At 39.7% G+C, this 25,505-nt stretch overlaps 1 protein-coding gene across 3 annotated transcripts in view; it reads left to right on the top strand.

Moving 5' to 3' along the window:
• Positions 1-25,505, top strand: part of LOC140729555 (ethanolamine kinase 1-like) — a 422,765-nt gene that overhangs the window by 43,673 nt on the left and 353,587 nt on the right. For all 3 annotated transcript variants that reach the window (XM_073049448.1, XM_073049449.1, XM_073049450.1), the window contains exon 2: positions 20,216-20,475. In XM_073049448.1, coding sequence (XP_072905549.1) covers positions 20,216-20,475 — 260 coding nt within the window. The remainder of the gene's footprint in view (positions 1-20,215; positions 20,476-25,505) is intronic.

Raw genomic sequence — 25,505 nt, 5'->3', positions numbered from 1 at the left:
AACTCCTTTAAAGTAAACATACTTTAATCCGCTGGTTTACCTCTGCTCTTCATTTTATCTTGGAAGCCAAATTCAGTCTTTTTTTCTTTGAAGTACACCTCATTTATTTCCCCAAGGGTTTGACAGACATTTGGACCACTTCTGGATCTTAGTTGGGTGATTTTCTTTTGGGTTCGGTATAACTTTGATGATGTTCTGCTCTGTTTGATTTCTATGCAACTAGTTCCTGATTTTACTTTTAAATACCAGCTGTTTTTTTATCTTTAGAATATTTCATGAAAGTCATTGAAGCTCTATACATTATGGTTACTGGTCACATCTTTTACTTTGTTTGGTACCATTAACATTCAGCTGGCAAAAGGTAACCATATATTTAAAAGGTCTAGGACATCTCCATCTTAAAAAAGAAAGACTGAAATTTAAAGTACAATTGAATATTTTGGGGGAAATTTATTTGGAAATAAAAATATTGTTTTAATTCTTCTTAGCGTGTGTTTTTTGCATGTGTTTAATAAGAAAAGTTTAGTGACAGACCCTATGGTGATGGCTTGGATTTTGAGGTCAATGTTAAAGTGATGCAATTCACCATTGACCTTGAAGAAGGCTGCTTACAAAAATCTAGCAGTCTCTGTGGCTCAGATTTCCCCTTTCCATTCAAGCAACAGTTATAATTGATCACTGATATCTATCTCTTGTGATGTCATCAAGTGAGCTGACTAATTACTCCCATTGAAAAATTGTCACCAACAGCAAACCAGGAAGTAAAAAGTTTGAATTTCTGAAGTTTTTACATTATTTTGTGGAGGAATTAGATGTGGTTAGGACATAAAATAGAAATTGAAATATGAAAACTTATTAATCATAAGATATAATTATCTGTCAATTATTTATTTAAAGTCAAAAAAATAATTGATTATTCTGAGGGAATTTGATATTATGTATAAAATTAAGTATATTGATCAGGAAGGTCTATTGATCTTAAAAGTAAAAAGCATTTTTTTCTCAGTTACATTTGAATCAACAAATACACTGTTTCAAGAGCTTTCACTGCAAGAGTACTGCAGAGGTATTCCATTAATGCCATTTACTACAGCTCATCTCGTGAAGGAACAGAATGTGATTTCAACATTCACGTTATAGATGTAAATTCAATGATGTTAATGCTGATCACTATGGTGAATTCTGAAGCATTGGCAGTACTGAAATTGGATGATATGGGCTAATCAGATGGTAATTTCTAGGAAAGATGTAACAATGAATGTTCAACAGTCAGATACTCATGCAAAATCTATTAATTGTGCGTCTTTTCAATAGGGCTGAATTTTGTTGAGTCCTACTAATGGTTTATTTTTATTTTTTTATTATTCTTGCTTTATTCGCAATGTTGTTCTAGAATAAAATCAGTGGAAGTGAATTTCAAAGTGTCAAAAGTAGTTAGAAATATAGGGAGATCTTCATGCAGGTGAACCTCCTCACAAATGTGCTAAACAGCTGAAAACTTTACCATATGGTGAACCATGTAACAGTTTCTTCCCCCAAGCTATCAGACTCCTCAATACCCAGAGCCTGGACTGGCACCTTACTGCCCTATTGTCCTGTTTATTATTTATTGTAATGCCTGCACTGTTTTGTGCACTTTATGCAGTCCTGGGTAGGTCAGTAGTCTAGTGTAGTTGTTATTTTTTTTCTCTCTTTTTTTTTTACGTAATTCAGTCTAGTGTTTGTACTGTGTCATGTAACACCATGATATTGAAAAACATCTCATTTTTACTATGTACTGTACATAGCAGTTATGGTCAAAATGACAATAAAAGTGACTTGACTTGACTAGCTGCATGGAGCTTACATCCTTTGACTTACCTGAAGTCAGTTTCCGCTATTATCATTATTTGTACTGAGTTTCCTGCTTTTCCCTTTTAAATATTCCCTTTTCTTTTTAGGCTTGTAGTATTTGGCATATATCATGATATAACACTAATATCTTACACGCATCTGCAAGACAACATCCCAAAGCCTTTTGTGAAAGGTCAGATTTTCCATGTCTGAACCAGTCTTTACTCACAACATTAACTTCTAACACTAGAGGTCAGACTTCTTTTCCAAGGGCTTCAGTGCATCCCAGTTCCTGACAATCCAAAAATGACCACCATATCTCAACTCTTTTTTTTGCGTTAGTCAAATTTATATGTTTACACACACACATATAAATATATATAAAATAAATAAATATATATATATGAAATACTATATTATAATATGTTTGTGTATGTATGCATGAATCTAACCTCATGCACTCTTCTATGTTGTGATCAGTGTCTGAAATATTTGGCATTGCCCTATTCAAATTATCTGACATTTTCAGACTAACTAATTTGCTTTTATGCTATCAGTGCCAGATTTCTTTGCACTGCTTCGTGGAAGCATTGCCTTGCATTGGTCTTGGCCCACGACTGTGGGTTTTCTGGAAAGTTGTATGCAGATAATGATTCAATGGAACTCAAGAGATAAGCATTTGAATGCTCATTGAAACACCATACACCTTACAGAAAACCCAACCAATTGGACTGGTGGGGCACTACGAGTGCTTACAATATGCCGATCGCAAGCATTTCTGCTCAATTAAAGGTTTGCTTCTCATTCTGCATACTAATTAGTCTGTCAGGATGGATTGTTCCAAAACAGGCTCCTTTATTGGAAGATTCTTAAGCATTTACAATGTGATCATAAAGCCGCTGCCAAATTGTTACTGCCACCTTGCAGTTGAAGAGTCAGCTGCCAAGATGAAAGAATACGGAGTCTGTACTGATTTAGGTTTGGGCTACAGAATAAAAACCTTCCAAATTGCATCAGTGATGTGATCAGAAAATGGATGAATATCATTTCCTTCCCATAAGTGTCGTGTCTAACTGGTCCATAATTCTGTGAAGATCCTTAATGTATGTACCTAGTTGTAGTAAACGCTTTCACTGTGTGTGCAGAAAATCTTCACTACCACAGCTGAAAATGTTGAATCTGTTCGTTACTTACCCCGGTGTAATAATGATCCCCTGGCAAAGATACTTGAACTGAAGAATTATGTGAAAATTGTTCTTTATGTTTAATACACGTATTGCAAGGGTAGTTAAAAAGTCACATTTTACCACTGAAATTACACAAAGAACAGCTTAAGCTGCATAACTGAATCTACTGTATTCCCTTGGCTTGAACATGCACAGTAGTTCCACTGTATAAACTATAGGTACACATTGCAGATACAAGAGCCAATTGTTCTATTGCTAATGGTGACATAGATGCAATACCAACTGTAATGGGAGAAGAAACCTCTAAAAAATTTGTATGTTTGATAGGATTTATGTTGAGAAAAGTATTTCTTGGTGTTGGTGGGATCTTATGCTCACTGCAGCAAACAGATTTCCCCAGGGCTTTGAAAAATTATCCCTTGTAAATAGTATTTCTGTTGGTCGTCTTGGCTGTGTAAGTTGCACTGTAGCAATAGTTCAGAGTGAATTTTAAAATATCTAAGATCTACTTAAGCAGCTGGCAACTGTTGCTGAAAAAAATACTGATTTTACAGTTTTGCAGACCATTTAGATATTTCCTCCATGCATCCTGTATCAAGAAGCCAAAAAATGTGGTTTAGAGGGCATGAATTCAGGACTGAAGGACATCCATTTAGAACAGAGATGCGGACAAATTACTTTAGTCAGAGGCTGGTAAATCTGTGGAGTTTGTTGCCACATGTAGCTGTGGAGGCCAAGTCAGTGGGGGTATTTAAAGCAGAGATAGATAGGTTCCTGATTAGCCAGGGCACCAAAGGATATGGGGAGAAGGCAGGAGAATAGTGATGACTGAAAGAATTGGATCAGCCTATGATTGAATGACGGAGCAGACTTGATGGGCCAAATAGCCTACTTCTGCTCCTATATCTTATGGTCTTATATCCACAAAACTAGAAAGAGGATAAGTGAAAAATTGTATCTTTTTACAATTTGAATGGTAGCGATTTGTGTTTTGAGCTAGGCATGGTAGCATAAAGTTCAGCTTCCTTAGAAACGTAAGCACATAGTACACTAATATCTCAGATAATGCATTAATTTTTTTGACTTTATTTAATTTAACATATCTACTCTTCCATTCATGTCTAGTGTTCCTTTTCAAACTGACTGATGTATCTGTACATTGTTTAAAAGTCACCCTTATTAACATATTCAATGAGATCACTTTTATCAAAATCCAATGAACACATGGACAAGTGACTTTTGGAATCAATGGACTATGGACCTTCATGAGATGAAGTTTGGCATTTTTCATTATATTACAAGCTAATGGGGATGTAGCTCTTACAATGGAAGAGTATATAACCATTGTCACATCTTTTAGATCAGAAAGAAACTTGCCATTGTTTGTATGTTCTCAGTGCATAATGAATCTGCTCCACTGAATTTAATAGAACTGAATTTTGCAAGCAATATTCAACACATATGCACGTCTAAAGAGCACTTTTAGGACTGCTACACCAGGACAATTTTCAGCTTAATACAAATGACACTGACTATTATTTAGTTAAATATAATTGGCCCACAGCAAGTCTCTATGGGCAGAAAGAAAATGAATTATAAATCCATAAAATGTTTTGATTGATTGGAAATGTGTGCTTGGGTGTGCTGCTCCTGTGGAATCTGTAGCATTAACCGATCATCATGTATGACTTTGCTTTAATATTTTTGCAACTTCGAAAATTCCCAATGATAGTTGAGCAGACAGTGGCTCCTGGAGATTTTTTTTCAGAATCAGGTTTATTATCACTGGCATGTATTGTGACATTTGTTAACTTAGCAGCAATACATGATAATATAGAAAGAAAAAAATAAACAAATCAATTACAGTAAGTATATTGAATAGATTAAAAATAGAGCAGAACAGAAATAATATATAAAAAAGTGAGATAGTGTTCATGGGTTCAATGTCCATTTAGGAACTGTATGGCGAAGGGGAAGAAGTTGTTCCTGAATCATTGAGTGTATACCTTCAGGCTTCTGTACCTTCTTCCTGACAGTAACTATGATAAGAGGGCATGCCCTGGGTGATGGGGGGGGGGGGGGGCGTGGTCCTTAATAATGGATGCTGCCTTTCTGAGACACTGCTCCTTGAAGATGTCTTGGATACTATGGAAGCTAGTACCCAAGATGGAGCTGACTGATTTGACAACCTTCTGTAGTTCTTTCAGTCCTGTGAAGTAGCGCCCCCCACCCTTTCCCCGTACCAGACAATGATGCAGCCTGTCAGAATGTTCTCCACAGTACATCTATAGATGTTTGCAAGTGTTTTAGGTGACAAACCAAATCTTCTCAAGCTCATAATGAAATATAGATGCTGCTTTGCCTTCTTCATAGCTGCATTGCTATGTTGGGATCAAGTTTGATCCTCAGAGATCATGACACCCAGGAACTTGAAATTGCACACTCTCTCCACTTCTGACCCATGAATGGGGATTGATTCATCTTCTTTTGTGTTCGCTATCAGCTCTTTTGTCCTACTGACATTGAATGCAAGGTTGTTGCTGTGTACACCACTAAACTAGCTGGCATATATCACTAGTATTCTCTGTATATATCTAGTATTCTCAATAGTAATTTCTCATACCTACAAATTCATTTTGGAGCCCAATTCTATAAAGAAATTACTTATCCACAATTTTTATATAGATGATATTAAAACACAGTCTTTATGGAGCTTTGCTAAAACATATGAGATATTAGGTATATTTAAGTTATGAAAGAAAATGGCAAGTAAAGAAGCCTCCTAAAGGAAATATGCTGTAAATAAATTTCAGTTGTTGATTGAAAGGAGTCTATATGGTAGTGTTCCCTATCAGTTTCTTAATTTTCCTGTTAATGGCTGTTGTTTGCCATAATAAACAGATAGGATCTTCTTATATTGTTTGGCTTTGGTCTTCCTTTTCAGACTGTCTACCTACCCGTTTCCACTAACTACATGAAAAATCACCAATCATCATTAACATTATAAATACTTTCCAATCACTTTTGAAATATTTATACATCTGTGTGATCCAGTACAGATAATGGCGAACCTATGCATTTATATAAGTGATGCGATTCAAGAAATCCTGCAGATTTGCCTGATATTGCTAGATGTTACGCGAAATGCTAAGCAGAAGCTAGATAGTCCATTCAGTTGACAGTGATCCCACATCACTTTTAAAATGGAAGAAATATTCTTGTTCAACTTTCAACTTAAAACTAAATCTTGATTATTGAGATTGTATGATCTTGCTGAGCTTGGTTTTGCAATAAAGTTCATACCAAAAAATAAGTCCATTAGTATAATGCTCTGGTGAAGCCAAGGAAAGACAAGTATCTGGAAATCAGTTGCAATGCATGTGTTAGTTTTTTAAAATGCTGTAGGACTGAGTGGCTATTGGTCATATGGAAATCATGATTGGCAGCTTATAGTGAACTTTATTTTGGAAAATTTGACCTCATCTTGCATGCATGGTAAGGACACATGCCTGAAGCATGTGGAGAATTTTGAGATACTTCCATTCCTTATCCCATGAAAGTTGAAATTTTGCATGCAATTAGTTTATATGTGCCTGATTTGAGATGTGCACTGGAAATCAGCTCATTTTGGAGCCTTCAATTTTTCTTAAAATAGTGGATGCTTTAGCCATGATCTCTCTTCAGCATGACATGAAACAAAAAAAAAACAAAAGAAAAATCCTAAAACACAGATTATTTCTTAGTTGAAATAAAAGATAGAGTCAGACAAGATGAGTCTAATCCCCTAAAGTCTTTTTGGAGTATCTCTACTGTAAGTAATTACCTGAGAGACAATCCTGAGGCTCAGAATTTAATTTGCAACACTGATAGAGGCGTATATATCTGCCAGAGAAGAAGAGAGTATTGTTTTTCTGAATTTGTTTGCTTCTGAACTCTCTATGCAGTGGAAGCTGCTATTTCTCACACGCTCCATGTAACTTGAGGTACTTAATGGCACAGGCACACCACTGTATTCCAGGAAAATTGAATCCAGTCACTAGAAAGGAGACACGAGGAAACCTGCAGATGCTGGAAATTCAAGCAACATACAGAAAATGCTGGTGGAATGCAGCAGACCAGGCAGCATCTATAGGAAGAAACACAGTTAACATTTTGGGCTGAGACCATTCATCAGGACTAACTGAAAGAAAAGATAGTAAGAGATTTGAAAGTAGGAGGGGGAGGGGGAAATTCAAAATGATAGGAGAAGACTGGAGGGGGTGGGGTGAAGCTAAGAGCTGGAAAGGTGATTGGCAAAAGGGATACAGAGCTGGAGAAGGGAAAGGATCATGGGACGGGAGGCCGAGGGAGAAACAAAGAGGGAGGGAAGCACCGGAGGGAGATGGAGAACAGGCAAAGAGTGATTGTGAGAGGGACAGAGAGAGAAAATAAAAAAAGGGAGGGGGGAATAATTAAATCAGGGCTGGGGTAAGAAGGGCAGGAGGGGCATTTATGGAAGTTAGAGAAATCAATGTTCATGCCATCAGGTTGGAGGCTACCCAGACGGAATATAGGGTGTTGTTCCTCCAACCTGAGTGTGGCTTCATCTTGACGGTAGAGGAGGCCATGGATAGACATATCAAAATGGAATGGGACGTGGAATTAAAATGTGTGGCTACTGGGAGATCCTGCTTTTTCTGGCGGACAGAGCGTAGGTGTTCAGTGAAACGGTCTCCCAGTTTGGCCTGAAACGTTGACTGTGCTTCTTCCTATAGATGCTGCCTGGCTTGCTGTTTTCCACCAGCATTTTGTGTATGTTGCTAGAAAGGAGACATGCATTTGCCCTGATCATGAGCTTCTTGGGTTGTGCACTCAGGGCACATGCAGTGATGCAACATGCCAGGATGTGCTTTACTGCACATCTGTAGGACACTAGTATAGATGTGTATAATCCAGCTCACTTCAGCCTCGTTAGAAAGAAGAGCTGTTGGTGAGCTTTATTAAAGGTGTGAAATGTTTCCAGAGGAATAAGTGCAAGATGTGACACAGATGTGACCAGGAGTTTGAAACTGCTCGCAGTTACCACTGCCGTGCTGCTGATGTAAAGAGGGGTGTAAGTGGTTCAAGTTCTCCTGAAGTAGATAACCTTCCTTTGACTGGTTGACATTGAAGAGGAGGTTATTTGCTTGGTGCTAATCTGATTGAGCACAAATTTCTGGAAAGCCCGACAACCTCAAAGCCCCTCTGACAGTGGAATAAAGCGATACAATAGCAGGAAGAAGAGCCTGGTTAGTAAAAGTTTGAGTGTTCACTCTGCTGCTTAGTGCTGTGGTGCCTTCTGCCCACAATACAGACACTTCACCTGAATGCCGATGTGGAGATGGACATATACCTTTCAAGCTGCAAAGGACTGTTGTCCTGCTCTAAGGAAAACATTATGCTTGGTGAAGGTGAGTGAGAGTGACATACTTAAACAATGTGTGTGTTATGTGGTTGGAATTACTGCCATGTTCAGTTGTCTCCAATCCACTACCGGTCAGAGGCCTCATGTTAGATGAGCACACAATCACCGATAATCACTTCTGCAAATTTCTACAAATGTACCATGGAGAGCATTCTAGCTGGCTGCATCACTATCTGGTACGGGGATGGGGGGCAACCGCACAAGATCGAAGTAAACTGCAGAACGTACATAGAACATAGAATAGTACAGCACATTACAGGCCCTTTGGCCCACAATGTTGTGCCGACCCTTAAAAGAGAGTGGTAAAATTAGCCAGCTCCATCATGGGCACTAGCTTCTGTAGTATCCAGGACATCGTCAAGGAGCAGTACCTCAAAGGCAATGTTCATCATTAAGGACCTCCACCACTCAGGAAATGCCCTCTTCTCATTGCTTCCATCAGGGAGGAGGTACAGAACCCTGAAGGCACACACTCAACAATTCAGGAACAGCTTCTTCCCCTCTGCCATCTGATTTCTAACTGGACATTGAACCCATGAACACTATACTACTTTTTTATTTCCCATTTTTTTGCACTACATATTTGATTTAACTATTTTATACTGTATGTACTTACTGTAATTCTCAATTTACTTTTTCTCTCTATGATCATGTATCGCACTTTACTGCTGCCTCAGAGTTAACAAATTTCATAACGTATGCTGGTGATATTAAACCTGGTTCTGATTCAGAGTCTGATTTGGAGCCTACCATCTGTTGCTGCAACTAATGGTTGAGGGAGATGTTCTATGTAAGAGAGAGTGAGCCTGACACCCCTTCTAATGCTTGAATGACTGGCAGGATGTGCATCCCATGGGTGTCAGGAGTATGGTGGGATAGCTCACACTCATCTAGGCAAGTGCAACACCAGGGACGTTCAGGAAAAGGTTCGCACACCATCTATTACTTCAACATGCCTTGCCTCCACTGTTGGCCTACTATGGCTGCAGTGCACACCATCTACAAAATGCATTACAAAAGTTCACTTGGCCTACTCTGACAGTATCTCATGAATTCACAACCTCTTGCTGCAAGAAGGACAGAAGGCAACAGTTACATGAGATTATCAACCAAACACAGGTCGCCCTCCTTGTCGCACACTCTCCTGACTTAGAAATATACTGCCAGTTCTTCTTTTGGCGGGTTGCAAATTTTTAACCCTCTGCCCAGTAGCATTGTAGATGGCCGCATTTGTTTAGGAAGACATCTCATCACCAACCTCTTAAAGACATTTTGGGATGACCAATAAACACTGGTCTTGCCCAGATACCCAGATCCTATGAAACGAATAAAAGAAGGTGTGAGATGATAGAATTGTTTGAGTCTGAGTGGAGTTTTTGAAAGATCAGATTTAATTTTTTGCTTTCTCTGACCATTAAACATAAGAGATAACTTTTCCTTCTCTTGAAACTTTGGGACATCTGGCCTGGCACTGAGCTCAGTTTAATTCCTCTCACTAGTTTTTCACATTTGCTCTGGATATCTTCCTGAACATCCATTACCACCGAGGTGCCTACAGCATCGGTCCTGTAAACACAGCTTCCTACACTGCTCAATGACCTCCAGCAGCAATGACATTCAGTACTCATTTCCTATTTAAGAGACAAAGATATAATGTCCATCAGGAGAGATTAGTGTCACAAAGTTCCTAGGATACCTGATCAGTGCCTTCCATGGGGTAAACGTTACTATCGACAAGGCTTTAATTACTGTCGCATGTACCAAGAGACAGTAAAAAAAATTGTTTTGCATGCCGTTCATCCAGATCATCTGATCGCTTAATACATTGATATAGTCCAAGAGAAAAGCAATAACAGAATACAGAACACAGTGTAATAGTTGCAGAGAAAGTTCGGTGCTGGCAGACAAGAAGGTACAAGGTAGATTGTCAGGTCAAGAGTCCATCCTACTCTAACAACAGGTGAACAAGCTCGCTTTGGTATGAACATTTGCCTGTGAACGTGAGCTTAGGCATTATAGAGTAATTCCCACTCTACAATGCATCAACTATTCAGGGCCAGAGACTGTAATCCACTGGGCATAATTATTTTAATACTTTTTTACATTCACTTATGAATTTCTTGGTGTGGGTTTTATATAATTGCGTATTAGGTATCTTGATTTTCTGTTTCCTCTAAACTCACATCCTTGTTAATTGCCATGCAGGTAAGGATTAAGGATGAAATCTATAAATGCTGGTCTTTAAAATGTTATTTAGGATATTAATAACAAACAAAAATGTTAATTTATGATATTTATAGCACTAACAAAATTAATTATGAATAAAGGAGGTTAACCTCCTCTTCACAGAATTGGGATGTTCTCAAATTATGCAATTTGCTGAATATTTATTTCCTGAAAATTGACAGCATAATTTTTGGTGTTCAACTGTAGCTGCAATATTTTATTGCATTGGCAACAGGGGTATTGAAGAATGGATGGCCAATTCACTATCACTCATCTTACACAACAGCATTGCATTAATTCTATCCTGCTGTCTTTTTCACCAAAAAAAAATGGAAAACCAGATTTCTGGACATACAAGAATGCAGGTACAATCTCATTAATGTTTTCAAGTAGAACTGAAATTAATCAGCAGTTCTTCAGTCATATTTTTAATATACCATGATGAGTGTTCTCCACTTTAATGTTTATCAGCCTTGGCTTCCAGGTCTACAGCAAAGCAACATGTAGGCTGTGTAGAGCAAGATGCAGGCAGTACAGAGAGATCTAGACTGAATGCATTGTTTATTAAAAGTTAGATATAAAGTAAATGTACAATGATAAGCACAAGTTCAAATGTGTCATAGCTTCCTCGTTTTTCAGAAACAAAAGTAGTTTAATATACATTTGCTAGTTTTATCAATTAAGACGTATTGGAAATGTTTCAATCCTTGCAATTATATAAGGGTTCATATCTGTTCATCATAGGGAGTTGCCAAATATTGTTAGGAACATAGAAACACAGAAAACCTATAGCACAGTACAGGCCCTTCATCCCACAAAGTTGTACCAAACATGTCCCTACCTTAGAAATTACTGGGGTTACCCATAGCCCTCTATTTTTCTAAGCTCCATGTACCGATCCAAAAGTCTCTTAAAAGACGCTATCGTATCCGCCACCACCACAGTCGCTGGCAGCTCATTCCACGCACTCACCACTCCCTGCGTAAAAAAACGTACCCCTGACATCTCCTCTGTACCTACTCCCTGCTCCTGTGCCCTCTTGTGGCAGCCATTTCAGCCCTGGGAAAAAGCCTCTGACTATCCATGTTGATGAGGTATACATCTCTAACTCACTGAAGTTATCATTTCTTAAATTTGAAATAATGTTAACTGTTCTTCAATAACTGTAGAATTAAATACAGAAGTCATTTCAAATACACAGTCTTAACTATTTCCTTGAGTATCTTGCACTGTTATCAAGTGATTGAAATGAACCTTCCCAATCACTCTCTGAGATAAATATTATAACATTTGATGTCATATTTTCTTATCGGCGTCTCAACAAAACCCTTAACAGGGAATCTGAACCTTGCCCTTTTATGGCATGTTTTCTCTTAGTTTTAACTGTAGGATCTTAAATACTTGAATAAGATCACTTCTCATTCTCTTAAACCCCAAGCATATAGGCCCAACTATCTAGTCTCTCTTGGTAAGGCAAATCTCTAATTCCAGAAATTAGCCTGGTGAATCTCCTTTGGACTGCCTCCAGTGCTACCTTATCTATTTTTAGTTTAAGTGAATAAAACTGTGTATGTTATTGCAGATGAAGCCTTACCAGCGCAGTGAGCAATTTTCTTTAAATGTCCTTTGTAAATGTCAACCCCTTCACAATGAAGGCCAAGATGGTGTTTGCTTTAACAGCTGGTTGGACCTGTCTTCTCAACTTTAGTGACTCATATACTAAACATCTAGGTCCCTCTGAATTTCACTTACCTGCAGTCACTCTCAATTTTCATAACAATCTGTTTTTTGATCTCTCACTCCCCTTACATTGAACTCACTTTACCAGTCTTTTGCCCACACTTTCAGTATACCCATAGCCATTACGGAATCAAAACATATTCTTCCAACTTTATTTATAACATTGGAAAATTTGGTATCTTTTGTATTATTCCTTCCTTCAGGTCATTCACTATGTAAATAGTGAACAATAGCACGTCAGCAACTGATCCACTTTCAAACCAGTCCAAAAAGGACAAGTTTGCTCCAACTCCCTATTTTCAGCTCATTCTAATATAGATCCTCTGATATCATAGCTCTTATATGGTACCTTCCAAATATGTTTTTTAGAAGATAAATACACAATGTACTATTTTCTTTGTATAATATCTCCCAGTGACATCCTCAAAGGATTGATGCAAATTTGTCAAACATAATTTAACTTTCATGAAACGATGTTGACTCCATTTTATCATATTCAGCTGTCCTTAATAATTTTCTATTTCATCTTTGATTATTGACTCTTAACATCTTGCTAATATTAGCTGTTAATTTAACTGGCCTGTAGTTTCCTGTCATCTGTCTTTATCCTTTCTTGAACCAAAGGTTCTCATTGGATGTTTTCCAATCCACCGTTTTCGTATCCTCCAAGAGTTTAATGAGTTATAAAAAACTTCAACCAATGGGTCCACAATCTGAACAACCCATTTCCTTTAAGTCCCTAGCAACCAATCCATTGGGTCTTAGTGACATGTCCGCCTTTATTCCCTTGAAGTTCTTTTATATTTTATACCTTGTAAGTGGGATTTCTGTAAGTTCTGCCATGTTATTTGAAACTGGTGCATCTGATATTTTAGCATAATTTTCCACAGTGAAGACTGATGCAAAAAATAACTAATTCAACACATCAGCCATTTCTTTGCTGTTATTAATTTGCCAGCCTTGTTTTCTAAATGCCCTATATTTATCTTAACCATATTCATATATCCAGAGAAATTTTTACTGCTGGTTTATAAACTACCTGCAAGTTTCCTCTCAAAATTAATTGTCTCCCTTCTTATGAGCTTTTCAGGTTGCTTCTGCTAGATGCTAAATCTTTCCAGTTCTCTGGTCTACACTAGCCATTGACACTTTGTGTACCCCATTTTTCAATTTAACATGATCCTTTATCTCTTTTCTTAATCACAGGTTGTGTTTTTTTTTTCTCCCATGATTCTCAAGAGAATTGCTTTCTTGTACCTTCGTATTGCATCATTTTGAGCAGTCATGCTTTGACACTTAACTTAATTTCAACAAGCACAGTTCACCTTTATGAACACCTACATCTATTCTGCATGAGAACAGAAGGGCTTTATTGCTAACACCAAAGAACCTGGCTTCGCCAGATTGGGTCTGAGCTGCTACGTTGCTTTACTGGTGCTACACATACACTCCTCTTAATTCTTCTTGTGTCCAGATCTGAACCCACCCTGTCCCTTTAGCTCTGTACATTGGAGTTTCTGGGACCCACTGGGAGTTTTCAGGCTCAGTTTACTACTGTGAGCTTATTGCCAAATGAACATTTTAATGACTGTTAATTTTACTCTGTCTCCTTGTCATTAATGCAACTTATGTGTTGGTTTAGGTTTCCTGCCTATTGTTGATTAAGATGTAGAATAATACCAGAGAAATAATTATTGATGTATTCAGAGATACAGCATCAAGCAAGTCCTTCCACGCCACCCAGCAAACCATCTATTTTAACCCTAGCCTAATCATAGGACAGTTTACAGTGACAATTTAACCTACTGATCAGTATGGAAATGGAATGATCTACCTACACTTATATTGCTGCTGCACTTCTCACTGCCTCTGTCAAGCAGCCAACTTATTCAAAGACTTCCCATCCTAGACATTCTTCAGGTTTTTCCTCGTCCCATCAAGCAGAACGTCTGAAGGTATGCACCATCAGGGTCAAGCACGGCTTCTAAAACACTGTTACAGGATTATTGAATTATCTAGTATCAGATAGACTCTTGACATTTGGAGTGGCCCAATGAGTTTGGCTGCACTTTATATAGATAGATACGTTATTGATCCCAAAGGAAATTACAGTGTCATGGTAGCATTACAAGTGCACAGCTATAAATATTAGAAGAGAAGTAGAAAGATTATAAAAAAATAAGCTACCACAAACATTCGAACAGGAGGGGATCATCATTTCCTCAGCTATGGGTTGACTCATAGAGCCTAATGGCTGAGGGTAAGAATAACCTCATAGTGCTCTTTGGAGCAGCACAGCCGTCTTAGTCTATTACTGAAAGTGCTCCTCTGTTCAGCTAAGGTGGCACGCAGAGGGTGAGAAACATTGTCCAGAATTGCCATGATTTTTCCATAGGGTCTTTTGTTCTACCACAGCCTCCATTGTGTCCAGTTTGACTCCTATCACAGAGACAGCCTTCCTGATCAGTTTATTGAGCCTGTGAGCTCTGCTGGCCAGTGAATCTCCACTATCCAAGCACTGTCAAGGCTTTCAGTATTGTTGTGGCAATTAAATCTTTGTGTCTGCAAGCATTCAGTAACACTTGATTCATGTTAAATAAAGAAATAGTTAAAATTTAAAATTATTCAACATGATACATTTAACATAAAACATTTAAAAAAAACATTAAAATGAATTTACATCATTAAAACAATATAGATTTCTCTAGAATGACCAGTGTCACCTGTCCCTTGTTCCCTGGTTTGACCTTGCATTGGGTGAACAGATGGACTTTCCAGTCTGTGAGAACTTGGAGATTGCAGATGTGCATGGTGTTCTGTTGAACTACCGGTACATAGAGTCTACCGGATTAGCTACACCAAGTGGCAACAGGTCAAAGTAAAGAATTTTCACAGGGATATCCAAAAAAAATCCAGTCATTAGTGTCATCATCAGGTTGAAGAATCTATCTGAAAATCTGTTTATATTTTGATTGAAATGGAGAAAGAAGTTGATGTCAATTCTACTTCAAAATCCTCACAATAATATGATTGAGTGGATTGGATAAGCTTCATGACTATGCTAGTTGTTAGTACTACATGGACTACAGCAGTTCTTATCCTCATCTTCTCAAGGGCAATAGAAATGTGAAATAAATTATGACCACGCTTGAAATACTGATTATGTCATTATTGTGTGAAAAAATTCTTCCCTCACTGAGGGCACAAATCAGATATGTGCTGCAAGTTGCCATGATCTGACAAATGTTTACTTGGATTTCATTGGTAATTCTGTTTCTGAAAAGCTGTTTTTATATTTAAGAATTAATTTCATTGCTCAATTATGTTCTGATTTTGTGAACTGTGAGGAGTCCCATTGATTGGAAAAAAGGGTGTTGTAACAAGGATGATTGTCAGACTGGGACCCAAGTGCAGAGGAGATCAGAGAGGAGGATGTACTTGAACTATCTTTACCTGTGGGTTGGTTAGTAGAGAGCACAGTCTAGGCCTCGAGAGTCACTACATAAAGGATAGGTAAGTTCAAGACTGGGCTTACAGGTATAGGTGTGCTGATAACTAAGAGGATGTCACAGGAGTGAAGCCACAAACTTTCCTTTGGGTCATACCTTTCCCAATCCATTACATAATGGAGCTAGCCACAAACCAGAAGGGCATCCAGCAGCTGAAGGACAGTGCTCGCTGGCTGACAGTTAATGACACGGGGAGCCGAGACAATCTCAGGACAGGCACCAGTGGGTTGCACAGAGGAACTTTAGATGGAAGACATAGAAAGTGGGGTTGATAGATCATCATCTGGCAAATGGAGACTGTATGTAACTGGATCCGACAGAAAACATTGAATGGCCTAATGGAGCATGGAGCTAGTTTCTGAGATGCAACCTGCAGTGGAAGGTCTTTGGTGGAAAGCTAGATCCTTTGACCAGGATGGAATGAAGACCCCAGCCACCTCCGATGGCTGGCTTGCCACTGGTGTTGCAGAGAGGCCTTCAATAAGGCTGCCTGAGCTTTCCTCCATGTCTGTTCAGCAGATGGGACTCCCACACTGGACCCCTGCTCAGGAAACAGAGGTGGTGTATAACCAAACTGACACTCAAAGAGAGACATACCTAGAGAAGAGGGGCACAGAGTGTTCTCAGCAAACTCTACCCAGAGCCAGTGATCATTCCAGGTGGTTGGGATGCCTGACAAAAGGCATCTCAGGGTCTTCTTCAGGTCCTTCATATGCCCATTAAACTGCGGGTGAAATCCCGATGAGAGACTGACTAATGAGCCAACAGAAGGCCTTCTGGAACCTGGAGGTAAACTGAGGATCTCGGTCAGAAACAACATCCTGGGAAAAGCAGTATGCTCTGAACACGTGTGCAGCATAAGGTTGGCTGTCTCCTAAACTGAAGGAGGTTGCGGTAGGGGCACAAAGTGGCAGGCCTTAGAGAACCGGTCCACCACCACCATAATCACAGTGTAACCTTGCGATGGTAGCGACTGGTAATGAAGTCCATGTAGATATGGGATCAGGGACAGGAAGGAATAAGCAGTGGGTGTAGCCCCTGCGGACATGATCTGAGTTTCTTGTCCTGGGCGCAGCTGTGACAAACTGCAATGTATGGTTTGACATCCCATCCATGTCCTACCACCATAGTTGCCATTTGAGAGGTCCCCAGATGTCCTGTGATATGTGTCCCCACTAACATATCTGAATAGGCAGAGTGAGGGATGAAAAGGCGACCCTGTGGACCGTTACCTGGGTCTGCCTACTGTTGATGTGCTCTCCTGATGATAATCTCAATCCTCCCCCAATTGGACTGGTGTCACCATTTGGGAGGCTAGGTTCTGAGATGGCAACCAGGTCTGGTGGTTCAAACTGCATGGAGAGGCTGTCTGGTTTCTAATTTTTGAACCTGGATGATAGGTAATGATAAAATCAAAACAATTAAAAAAGAGAGACCTCCAAGCTTGGCACAAATTTAATCAACGTTGCCTCTTGAATAGTGGGCCAGGTTTTGTGGCCTGTCCAGACCACAGATGGATGTTTATCCCCCATCCCCCTCCCCAGCCGATGTCTCCACTACTCCAGGGTTAATTTGACTGTCAACAGCTCTTTATCCCATATGTCATAGTTCCTCTCCAGGGGACAGAGCCACTGGGAGAAGAAAGCACAAGAATGAATTTCTCCGAGAACATCGCGATAATGGCCTGCAAGACTGCAGGGGTGATAGCTAATCCAAATGGTATCACAAGACATTCATAGTGGCCAGCAGGAGTGCTAGAAGTGGTCCTCCATCCATCGCCATCCTGAGTGCATACCAAATTGCAAACATTTCGGAGGACCAGTTTGGTAAAGACAGTTGCTCCTTGCAATCAGAGGCAAGGATATTGGTTCTTCATGGTGATCTTATTGCGATCTCAATAATCAATTCGTGGTCAGAGTCACTACCCTTTCTCACCGCGAAGAAGCTGCTCGCACCAGCAGGTGATGTGGAGGGGCGAATGAAAGCAGACACTATGGCATCATGGATGTACTTCTCCATGGCCACTCTTTCTGGAGCTAATAGAGTAGAATCTTCCTTAGAGTAGAAAGATTCCAGTCAGCAAGTCAACTGCACAGTCATAGTTTTAATGAAGCAAGGGGTGTTGTGGCCCTTTCCTTACTAATAAACTCTGGTAGGTCTGCATACTTTGGCAGGAACTTGGGACAGCTCAGGAAAGGCAGGAGGCAGCTCAGGATGAGTGGGTGGGCAGGTGGTCTGGCAGGGAGAAGACCATTTGTGGAGTGCACTGTTGGACTAGTCAATTTGTGAGTTGTGGAGAGCTAACTGTAGGTGTCCTGAGATTAATGGGAACTCAGGAGAACGAATAATGTAAAACTGGATAGTTCAGGCATGCTGTTTTGTGTGTAGACAGATGGCAACAATCAGGTGGCAGATCCTCCCAGGACCCAGAGGTCTTCCATCCAGAACCATGCTCATGACTGGTTGGTCAAGTTGGGCCAGGGGAATTTGGAGATGCCTTATTAAGCCGGGTCATGAAATTGCCTGCTGCAGCAGAATCCACAAAGGCTTCATGGGCATGATGTTGTTAACCCCAGGAGATGGAGATAGACAGCTCAACCATGGATGCAGCAGACCTAGGAGGAATGGGAAAGCCTGCAGCAGACCTTCCTTCCCTGGGTGTGTCTGAATTTTTCCTAACAAGTCAGGATAGGCAGAATGGAAATGGCCCAGCTCACCACAGTAGAGGCAACACTTTCCCTTCATTTTCCAGTCCTGCTCAGCTGGAGAACATTGGCCTGCCCAGATGCATTGGAGAAAGCAGGGGAGTATACATGACCACACTGAGAACAATGAGGCTGGTGGAGCTCGGATAATGGAAACCCTAGCAAACTCACAGTGGCATTCTCTTTTCTTCTTTCCTGGAGATGATTGTCAACCTGGATGGAGTTATTGATGAGAATCTCAAGGTCCTAGACTGGGTCTCTGTCTGAGTTCAACTTTAATTTCACCTGATAACCCACGATGGACATGGGTATAAGAGCTTCAGTGTTCCAACCTCTCTCTGCTGCCAGAGTGCGGAACTCAATTATGTACGACACACTGCAGGTACCCACAGAGAGTTGGAGTTGTTGGTGGGCTACCTCTTGACTGCTGACTGGGTGGTAAAACTCTCTCTTCACCTCCTTGAAGACTGGTGCATCTGCACAACTTGGAGAGGTCTTCACCCAGACCGCTGTAGCCCAGGTGAAAGCTTTGCTTAAGAGAAGATAGATGATATAGGCTACTTTGCAATGGTTGGAAGGGAACTTAGTGAGTTACAGCTCAAAAGCCAGCGAACACTGGGTAAGAAACCTTCTACAAGTCCCTGGGTTGCGATCAAAACACTCAGGTGCAGCAGGTTCATGCACCGCCATGTGACCCATGAAGAACCACAACCGGACAAAAGGGTAATATATCTATATTGGCTGGAGACTTGGGAGCTGTGGTAGCAGCAGGGGTTTTCTGGCTCAGCCAGATAGTCTCAGGGAGCAACTACAACTGCAATGTGATCAAAATGTGCTGGAGCATATGCTCATGTCTACTCACCATGACTTTGTGGCCAGCCAGCACTGATCGGAGATGCTTATACACTGCTGAATCCATGAAAGATTCACTCTTGCTGTCACAAGGGTGGTTGCCTTGCTGGGTTTGAACCTGAATAGTTATGGTCTGTATCTTTAACCACTGGATTACCAGGAGAGACTTAGACCAGGTGGACCCAAGTGCGGAGGTAACCAGAGATGAGGGTGGATTTGAACAAATAATCTTGATTTGTGGGTTGGTTAGTGAAGAACACGGGCTAGGGCTCAAGAATTACTATACACAAAGTAGGTAAACTCAAGACTGAGAAAACATGAACAAAACAGAAGGAACTTAATTAAACAAATAAAACAAGGCACAGATCTACTGATAACTAAAATAAGACACAGGTTAAAATAATCAATTAATAATCATGGGGAAGCGGAGCATCAGAGCCTAGAGAACTCGGGCAACCCCGAGTGGTCAGAGTATGCAGAATTTATCTAATAGCCATGTTATTCAGCAGTAGCTTCCATAAATTTCTCTGACTTCTTGGCCTGATCATTTCAAAAAATGAAAAAGTAAGTTTATGCTTGCTTGTTTTAGTTTTAATATTTTATAACACATTTGTATGCTGTAAACAGGGTCAAAGTGTAGCCATTATTTGTGGAAATTCTATCTTACATTGATGTTTCATCTTTAGGGAAAAAGGTAACCTTTTTCACTTCTATCCTCAGGTTTTCACCAGTGGAATCACAAATAAACTTGTCGGCTGTCATGTGGACCAAGATATGGAAGAAGTTGTTCTAGTAAGAATATATGGCAACATGACAGAACGTTTCATAAACCGTGAGAATGAGGTGAAAAGCTTTCAGATTCTTCATGCTCACCACCGTGCTCCAGAACTTTACTGTACTTTTCAAAATGGAATATGCTATGAATTCATCAAAGGAACAGTCATAGACATGTGGCTGCTCAGGAACCCTTCCATTTCCAGGTAACAAACTTTGCATATTTACTTTTACTCTTTACAGCTTGAAGTATGGTTTTAGTATAGCTTTGGATAATCTTGAACCTGGCTAAGGTAGCATAATTAATTAAGTAGATTTACCTGGTTTCTTTTCATCTCTGGGCCTTTTTCACAGAGTTTCTTGGAAGTCAGATGGGACTGCCAAGAAAAACGAAGAGGATAAGTTGGATAAGATGAACTTGATGAAGTTTTGCAGTAGATGGGAGTGGGAGGGATATGATTTCAAGGTCCAGGTATGAAAACTTTGGGAGGGGTCTGGCTGAATGAAACAAGAGTTTGAGAAGAGTGACAAAAGTAGACTTTTATGAAGGAAGCCATTCAATTATATCATTCCATGGCATCACTTATTATTATTTAGATCTATTTCCAAAACTTTTCAACCTCTCATCCATCTACCTATTTAATCATATGTTGATTTGAGCCTCAAGCACTGATTATGGAAACAAATGGATATAGTGTCATAACGTTCTGGTGCCAAAAGTTTTATTGTGTTCTTTTTGTAAAAATTTGATACATTTAGCCATGTATTTGTGATTCAACTCGAGACAATCTTCTTTGTAACTGTCCAAACATTTAATAATAAGACTTTACATTTGACAATTAAAAATTTGCTTTCTGAAAAATCTATTCTGCGACCATAAATGTTTGCCTTTTCAAATAGAAGACAATATGTGTATCATAAAGATTTTTTGCTCATTATATATGGCAAAGTGCTTGGGATTTGTCATTAACTTGATGTCTTTTCATGTGTCACCTGAAGTCATAAACTCAATTAAAAATAAATCTATTCGTATAATGCAGCTAAAATTGCATGACATCATTTGGTAAATTCTCCACCATGATGTGATATTAGCCTTTGCAAAAACTTAAAAATATTATGTTGCTATGCTTCAAGATCATAGTGTAATACTGCTGTAGTCATACAAAAAATATCTAGTGTAATGGCATACATTTTTAATAATTTGGGTATGATATAAAATAAACTTTTTATCATTGCCATACATTGAAATTTATTATTCTATTTCAAACAGCAGTAGAAATGATTTTTTTTTGTATAATAGGCTTCCATAATATATTGAGGTTAAAGGTACTAGAGTAATGTAGCCTCCAGTCTCTGGGTGGGGCAGCAGGTTGGCCAATAAATCCTTTCACTGACCTGGGTTTAAGTGTGCATTTTTTTGGTTAGGAAGCTAACCTCTGAGGAGAGAAAAGAGAAGTTATTCATATTTTGGCCCTCTATGCCAAGAAATGTATTTATTGTATTCTTGCTTTAGAGCATTGATTCTGAGGTTGTTCCAGCAAATTGCACATTGGAAACTATGATTCAATGTTGGGTCACTTTATAAATGTACTGCAGTTTCCATGGAGTTGGTTCCCTTCAGTTTACCACTGTAAATGGAATAAAAGGTATGATAAGCAAAAATATAGTGTTTTGAAAATTGCAGATTTTTGTGAGCATCATGCACTCACTATCTTTCATGTATGTTTAGCAATAAGTGATCAAACCACTGTGCAGAATGCCACTTCTTAGTACAGTTTTGCATGAGGGTTGTTGCCAAGAAGTATCTATGTGCCAACTTTCTGCAAATCCTGCATTACGGATCCAAGAAAATAGGTTAAAATGCAAAAGTCTGAAAAATAATTGCAAACTGGATTGGAATTTCAATGATTCTCAAACCAACAGTAGCAGAGAAAAGGCCTTATTGTTTTATAATTTTGATCAAACTGCAAAAAGGAAATATAAATGAAGGAAGACGGATTAGTTTTCTTGAATATTTTCTTGATTCATTGAATGGTATCTGATCAATACATTTATTATTATCTGCCAGCTACTTCCAGTTCCCTAATGGTGCTCCTAGTTTTAAATTTTTTCTTTTTGAGGGTCTGGTCACTCATTATTCATCTGTACTGACAGTTGTCTCCGTAGTTCCCAAGCACTCGGTGGAAAAAGCAAATATGGTAATATTTAAGAGAAGAGCTGTGAGGATTTGGCCAACAGGGTTTAGTCCATGTAATCTTGTTACTTCTAACCACTTTCATTGCTGAAAGGGAACTAGTAAATATAAAACAAGTTTTCCTTGTTTATATTTGCTAATTTCCCCGCAAAACTGTAGTTGAGATTTCTTAGCCTTAGTTCCTTTCTGAATGCAATTAGTGAACAAGCTGGTTTTTGTGACATTCTATTGGGTGCCATTAGTTAATCAATTTTAAGGATTGAAAAATGTTGAATAAACAACTCAAGGCAAAATAAACGTTTGTCTTTGCTTGAGTTTGAGTTGCTATAAATAATTCAGCAGTGCCATTTTATGCAGCAAATACAGATATTTTACAAGAATATGCAAATCTATTACTTTAAACTTCAATTATCCCTAGTAACTGCATTCACTTTCTTCATAACACTAAAAATTTAATGCAACACTTCTACCTCTTAAATGTACACACTATAACCATATGTAAGTTTTCACTTATCTGGACACCCCCATGGTCAATTCAATATGACTTTCAGTGTTTTTCATGCAGCTACTGGAATCTGGAGCAACACTCAATATCCCAGAGAAACTCAGCAGCTCAGGCAACATCTGTGAAAGGAAATGGGCAGGGTTACGTTTCAGGTTAAGACCCTTCATCTGAACTGATAGATAGAGGGGAGCCAAGATAAAAAGATGGAAGGGTGGAGTAAGAGGTAGGAAGGGTGACAAGGCAGAATGAGGAGGGGAGAGAGGATATAGTGACAGATTCTGGGAGGTGACAAGTAGAAAAGACGAAAGGCTGAACGTGAAAGAATTTGATAGGACAGAAGGGTTTCAATCCAGAATAGGGTGGATTTATTTTATTCAGTTTCATAGCTTGTCTTTCCAATGCTGCCACATTTGGGTGACTGGGCTCATATTGGGATTGAGTAATTCTTATGTGTGGTTGAAGATAGTGAATTCACATTGTTGTTTATTGAAACAGCCACTTCTAGAATCAACTGATGCCAAAACAAAGTACAATTGAATCCATTTTGACATTTACTGCTGCATATAGACACCACTACAAGAGCAGATGTTGAGAAATGTAATTGCTTGAAGAATTGATACAAAAAGCACATGGGCCAAGATGGCACTTGTTCCTTTATTATTGACCCCCTGGGATGGATTTACTGTGGGTTTCAATCCATCTTATGGGCCCCTATTTCATACAGCTATCCTGTGAAATAGCAGAGCTCAGCAGCGTTGCCTTAATATCCGAGGAATATCACCTTTGCAGCTTCTGCAGGGAGACAACTCAATGTCACGACATTTCATATTGTTGTGCTTTCAGTGAGCCACCCAAGATAATATCCACAGTTCCCCTTCCTAGATCCCTGAAACAAGAGCCTCTTAGTTGGTTTGTATGTGACAGATAAGAGTGTTAAAAAGAGGACAACATTGGGAACTCGAGGAAATCTGCAGATGCTGGAAATTCAAACAACACACACAAAATGCTGGAGGATCACAGCAGGCCAGGCAGCATCTATAGGGAGAAGCGATGTCGACGTTTCGGGCCGAGACCCTTCGTCAGGACTAACTGAAAGGAAAGATAGTAAGAGATTTGAGAGGGGGAGGGGGAAATTCAAAATGATAGGAGAAGACAGGAGGGGGTGGGGTGAAGCTAAGAGCTGGAAAGGCGATTGGCAAAAGGGATACAGAGCTGGAGAAGGGAAAGGATCATGGGACAGGAGGCCGAGGGAGAAAGAAAGAGGGAAGGGAGCACCAGAGGGAGATGGAGAACGGGCAGAGTGATGGGCAGAGAGAGAACAAAAAGGGGAGGGGGGAAATAAATAAATCAGGGATGGGGGAAGGAGGGGCATTAACGGAAGTTAGAAAAGTCAATGTTCATTCCATCAGGTTGGAGGCTACCCAGATGATATATAAGGTGTTGTTCCTCCAACCTGAGTGTGGCTTCATCTTGACAGTAGACAGTAGAGGAGGCCATGGATAAGACAACCTGATGGCGTGAACATTGACTTCTCTAATTTCCGTTAATGCCCCTCCTCCCCTCCTTACCACTCCTTGATTTATTTATTTCCCCCCTCCCCTTTTTGTTCTCTCTCTGCCCATTCTCTATCTCCCTCTGGTGCTCCCCTCTCTCTTTCTTTCTCCCTTGGCCTCCTGTCCCATGATCCTTTTCCCTTCTCCAGCTCTGTATCCCTTTTGCCAATCACCTTTCCAGCTCTTAGCTTCATCCCACCCCTCCGGTCTTCTCCCATCATTTCGCATTTCCCCCTCCCCCTCCTACTTTCAAATCTCTTACTATCTTTTCTTTCAGTTAGTCCTGACGAAGGGTCTCGGCTTGAAACGTCGACAGTGCTTCTCCCTATAGATGCTGCCTGGCCTGCTGTGTCCCACCAGCATTTTGTGAAAATTGGGAACTGATGGGCAAATGAACCTTGATGGATGGCATGAAATTATCATTGCTGCATCATCATCGAGAGATTTCTCAGCTTTACACTCTAGTTCTGTTTTCTTTTACTGTGCTTGCTCTGGAGTAAGGAGTGGAGATATAGTAAATAAGATGAGAATAGCTGTGCTAGAGCAGAGGAGATCATGAGATAAAGAAAGCTCATGAATCCTTTGCCAGCATGCTTCTTTAAAGCACTGTACCATTTTGCACACATTGATCTGCCAGAATAGGAACAGAGTGCTTAACAGCTCGGTCACCTATTCTTCAAGACTTCTGCATCTGATGATTCACCCAGTCATCCAGGTACAATGCTCATAGCACTGGACAAAAGCAAATGTATGAAGTGTTCTCCCTAGGTAGCAGCAATCAGTCCTCTGGCAGGGTGACGAAGAGCCAGAAGAGAGAGGCTGGAATTATAAAGTGGCCAGCAGCTTGATACAGATAGACATGTCTTCATTTTTTTTTTCTTTTGCAAATTTGCAACTTTTAAAAGTAGGTTTGGATGTACTTAGTGAAAACAACCAGCTGAGGGACAGTCGTGCTGCAGGGTCTTTTCCAATTTTCTGCATTTT

This window comes from Hemitrygon akajei, chromosome 6, assembly GCF_048418815.1.
Source record: "Hemitrygon akajei chromosome 6, sHemAka1.3, whole genome shotgun sequence".
Taxonomy (NCBI): domain Eukaryota; kingdom Metazoa; phylum Chordata; class Chondrichthyes; order Myliobatiformes; family Dasyatidae; genus Hemitrygon; species Hemitrygon akajei.
This window is presented reverse-complemented; position numbering and strand designations above follow the sequence as displayed.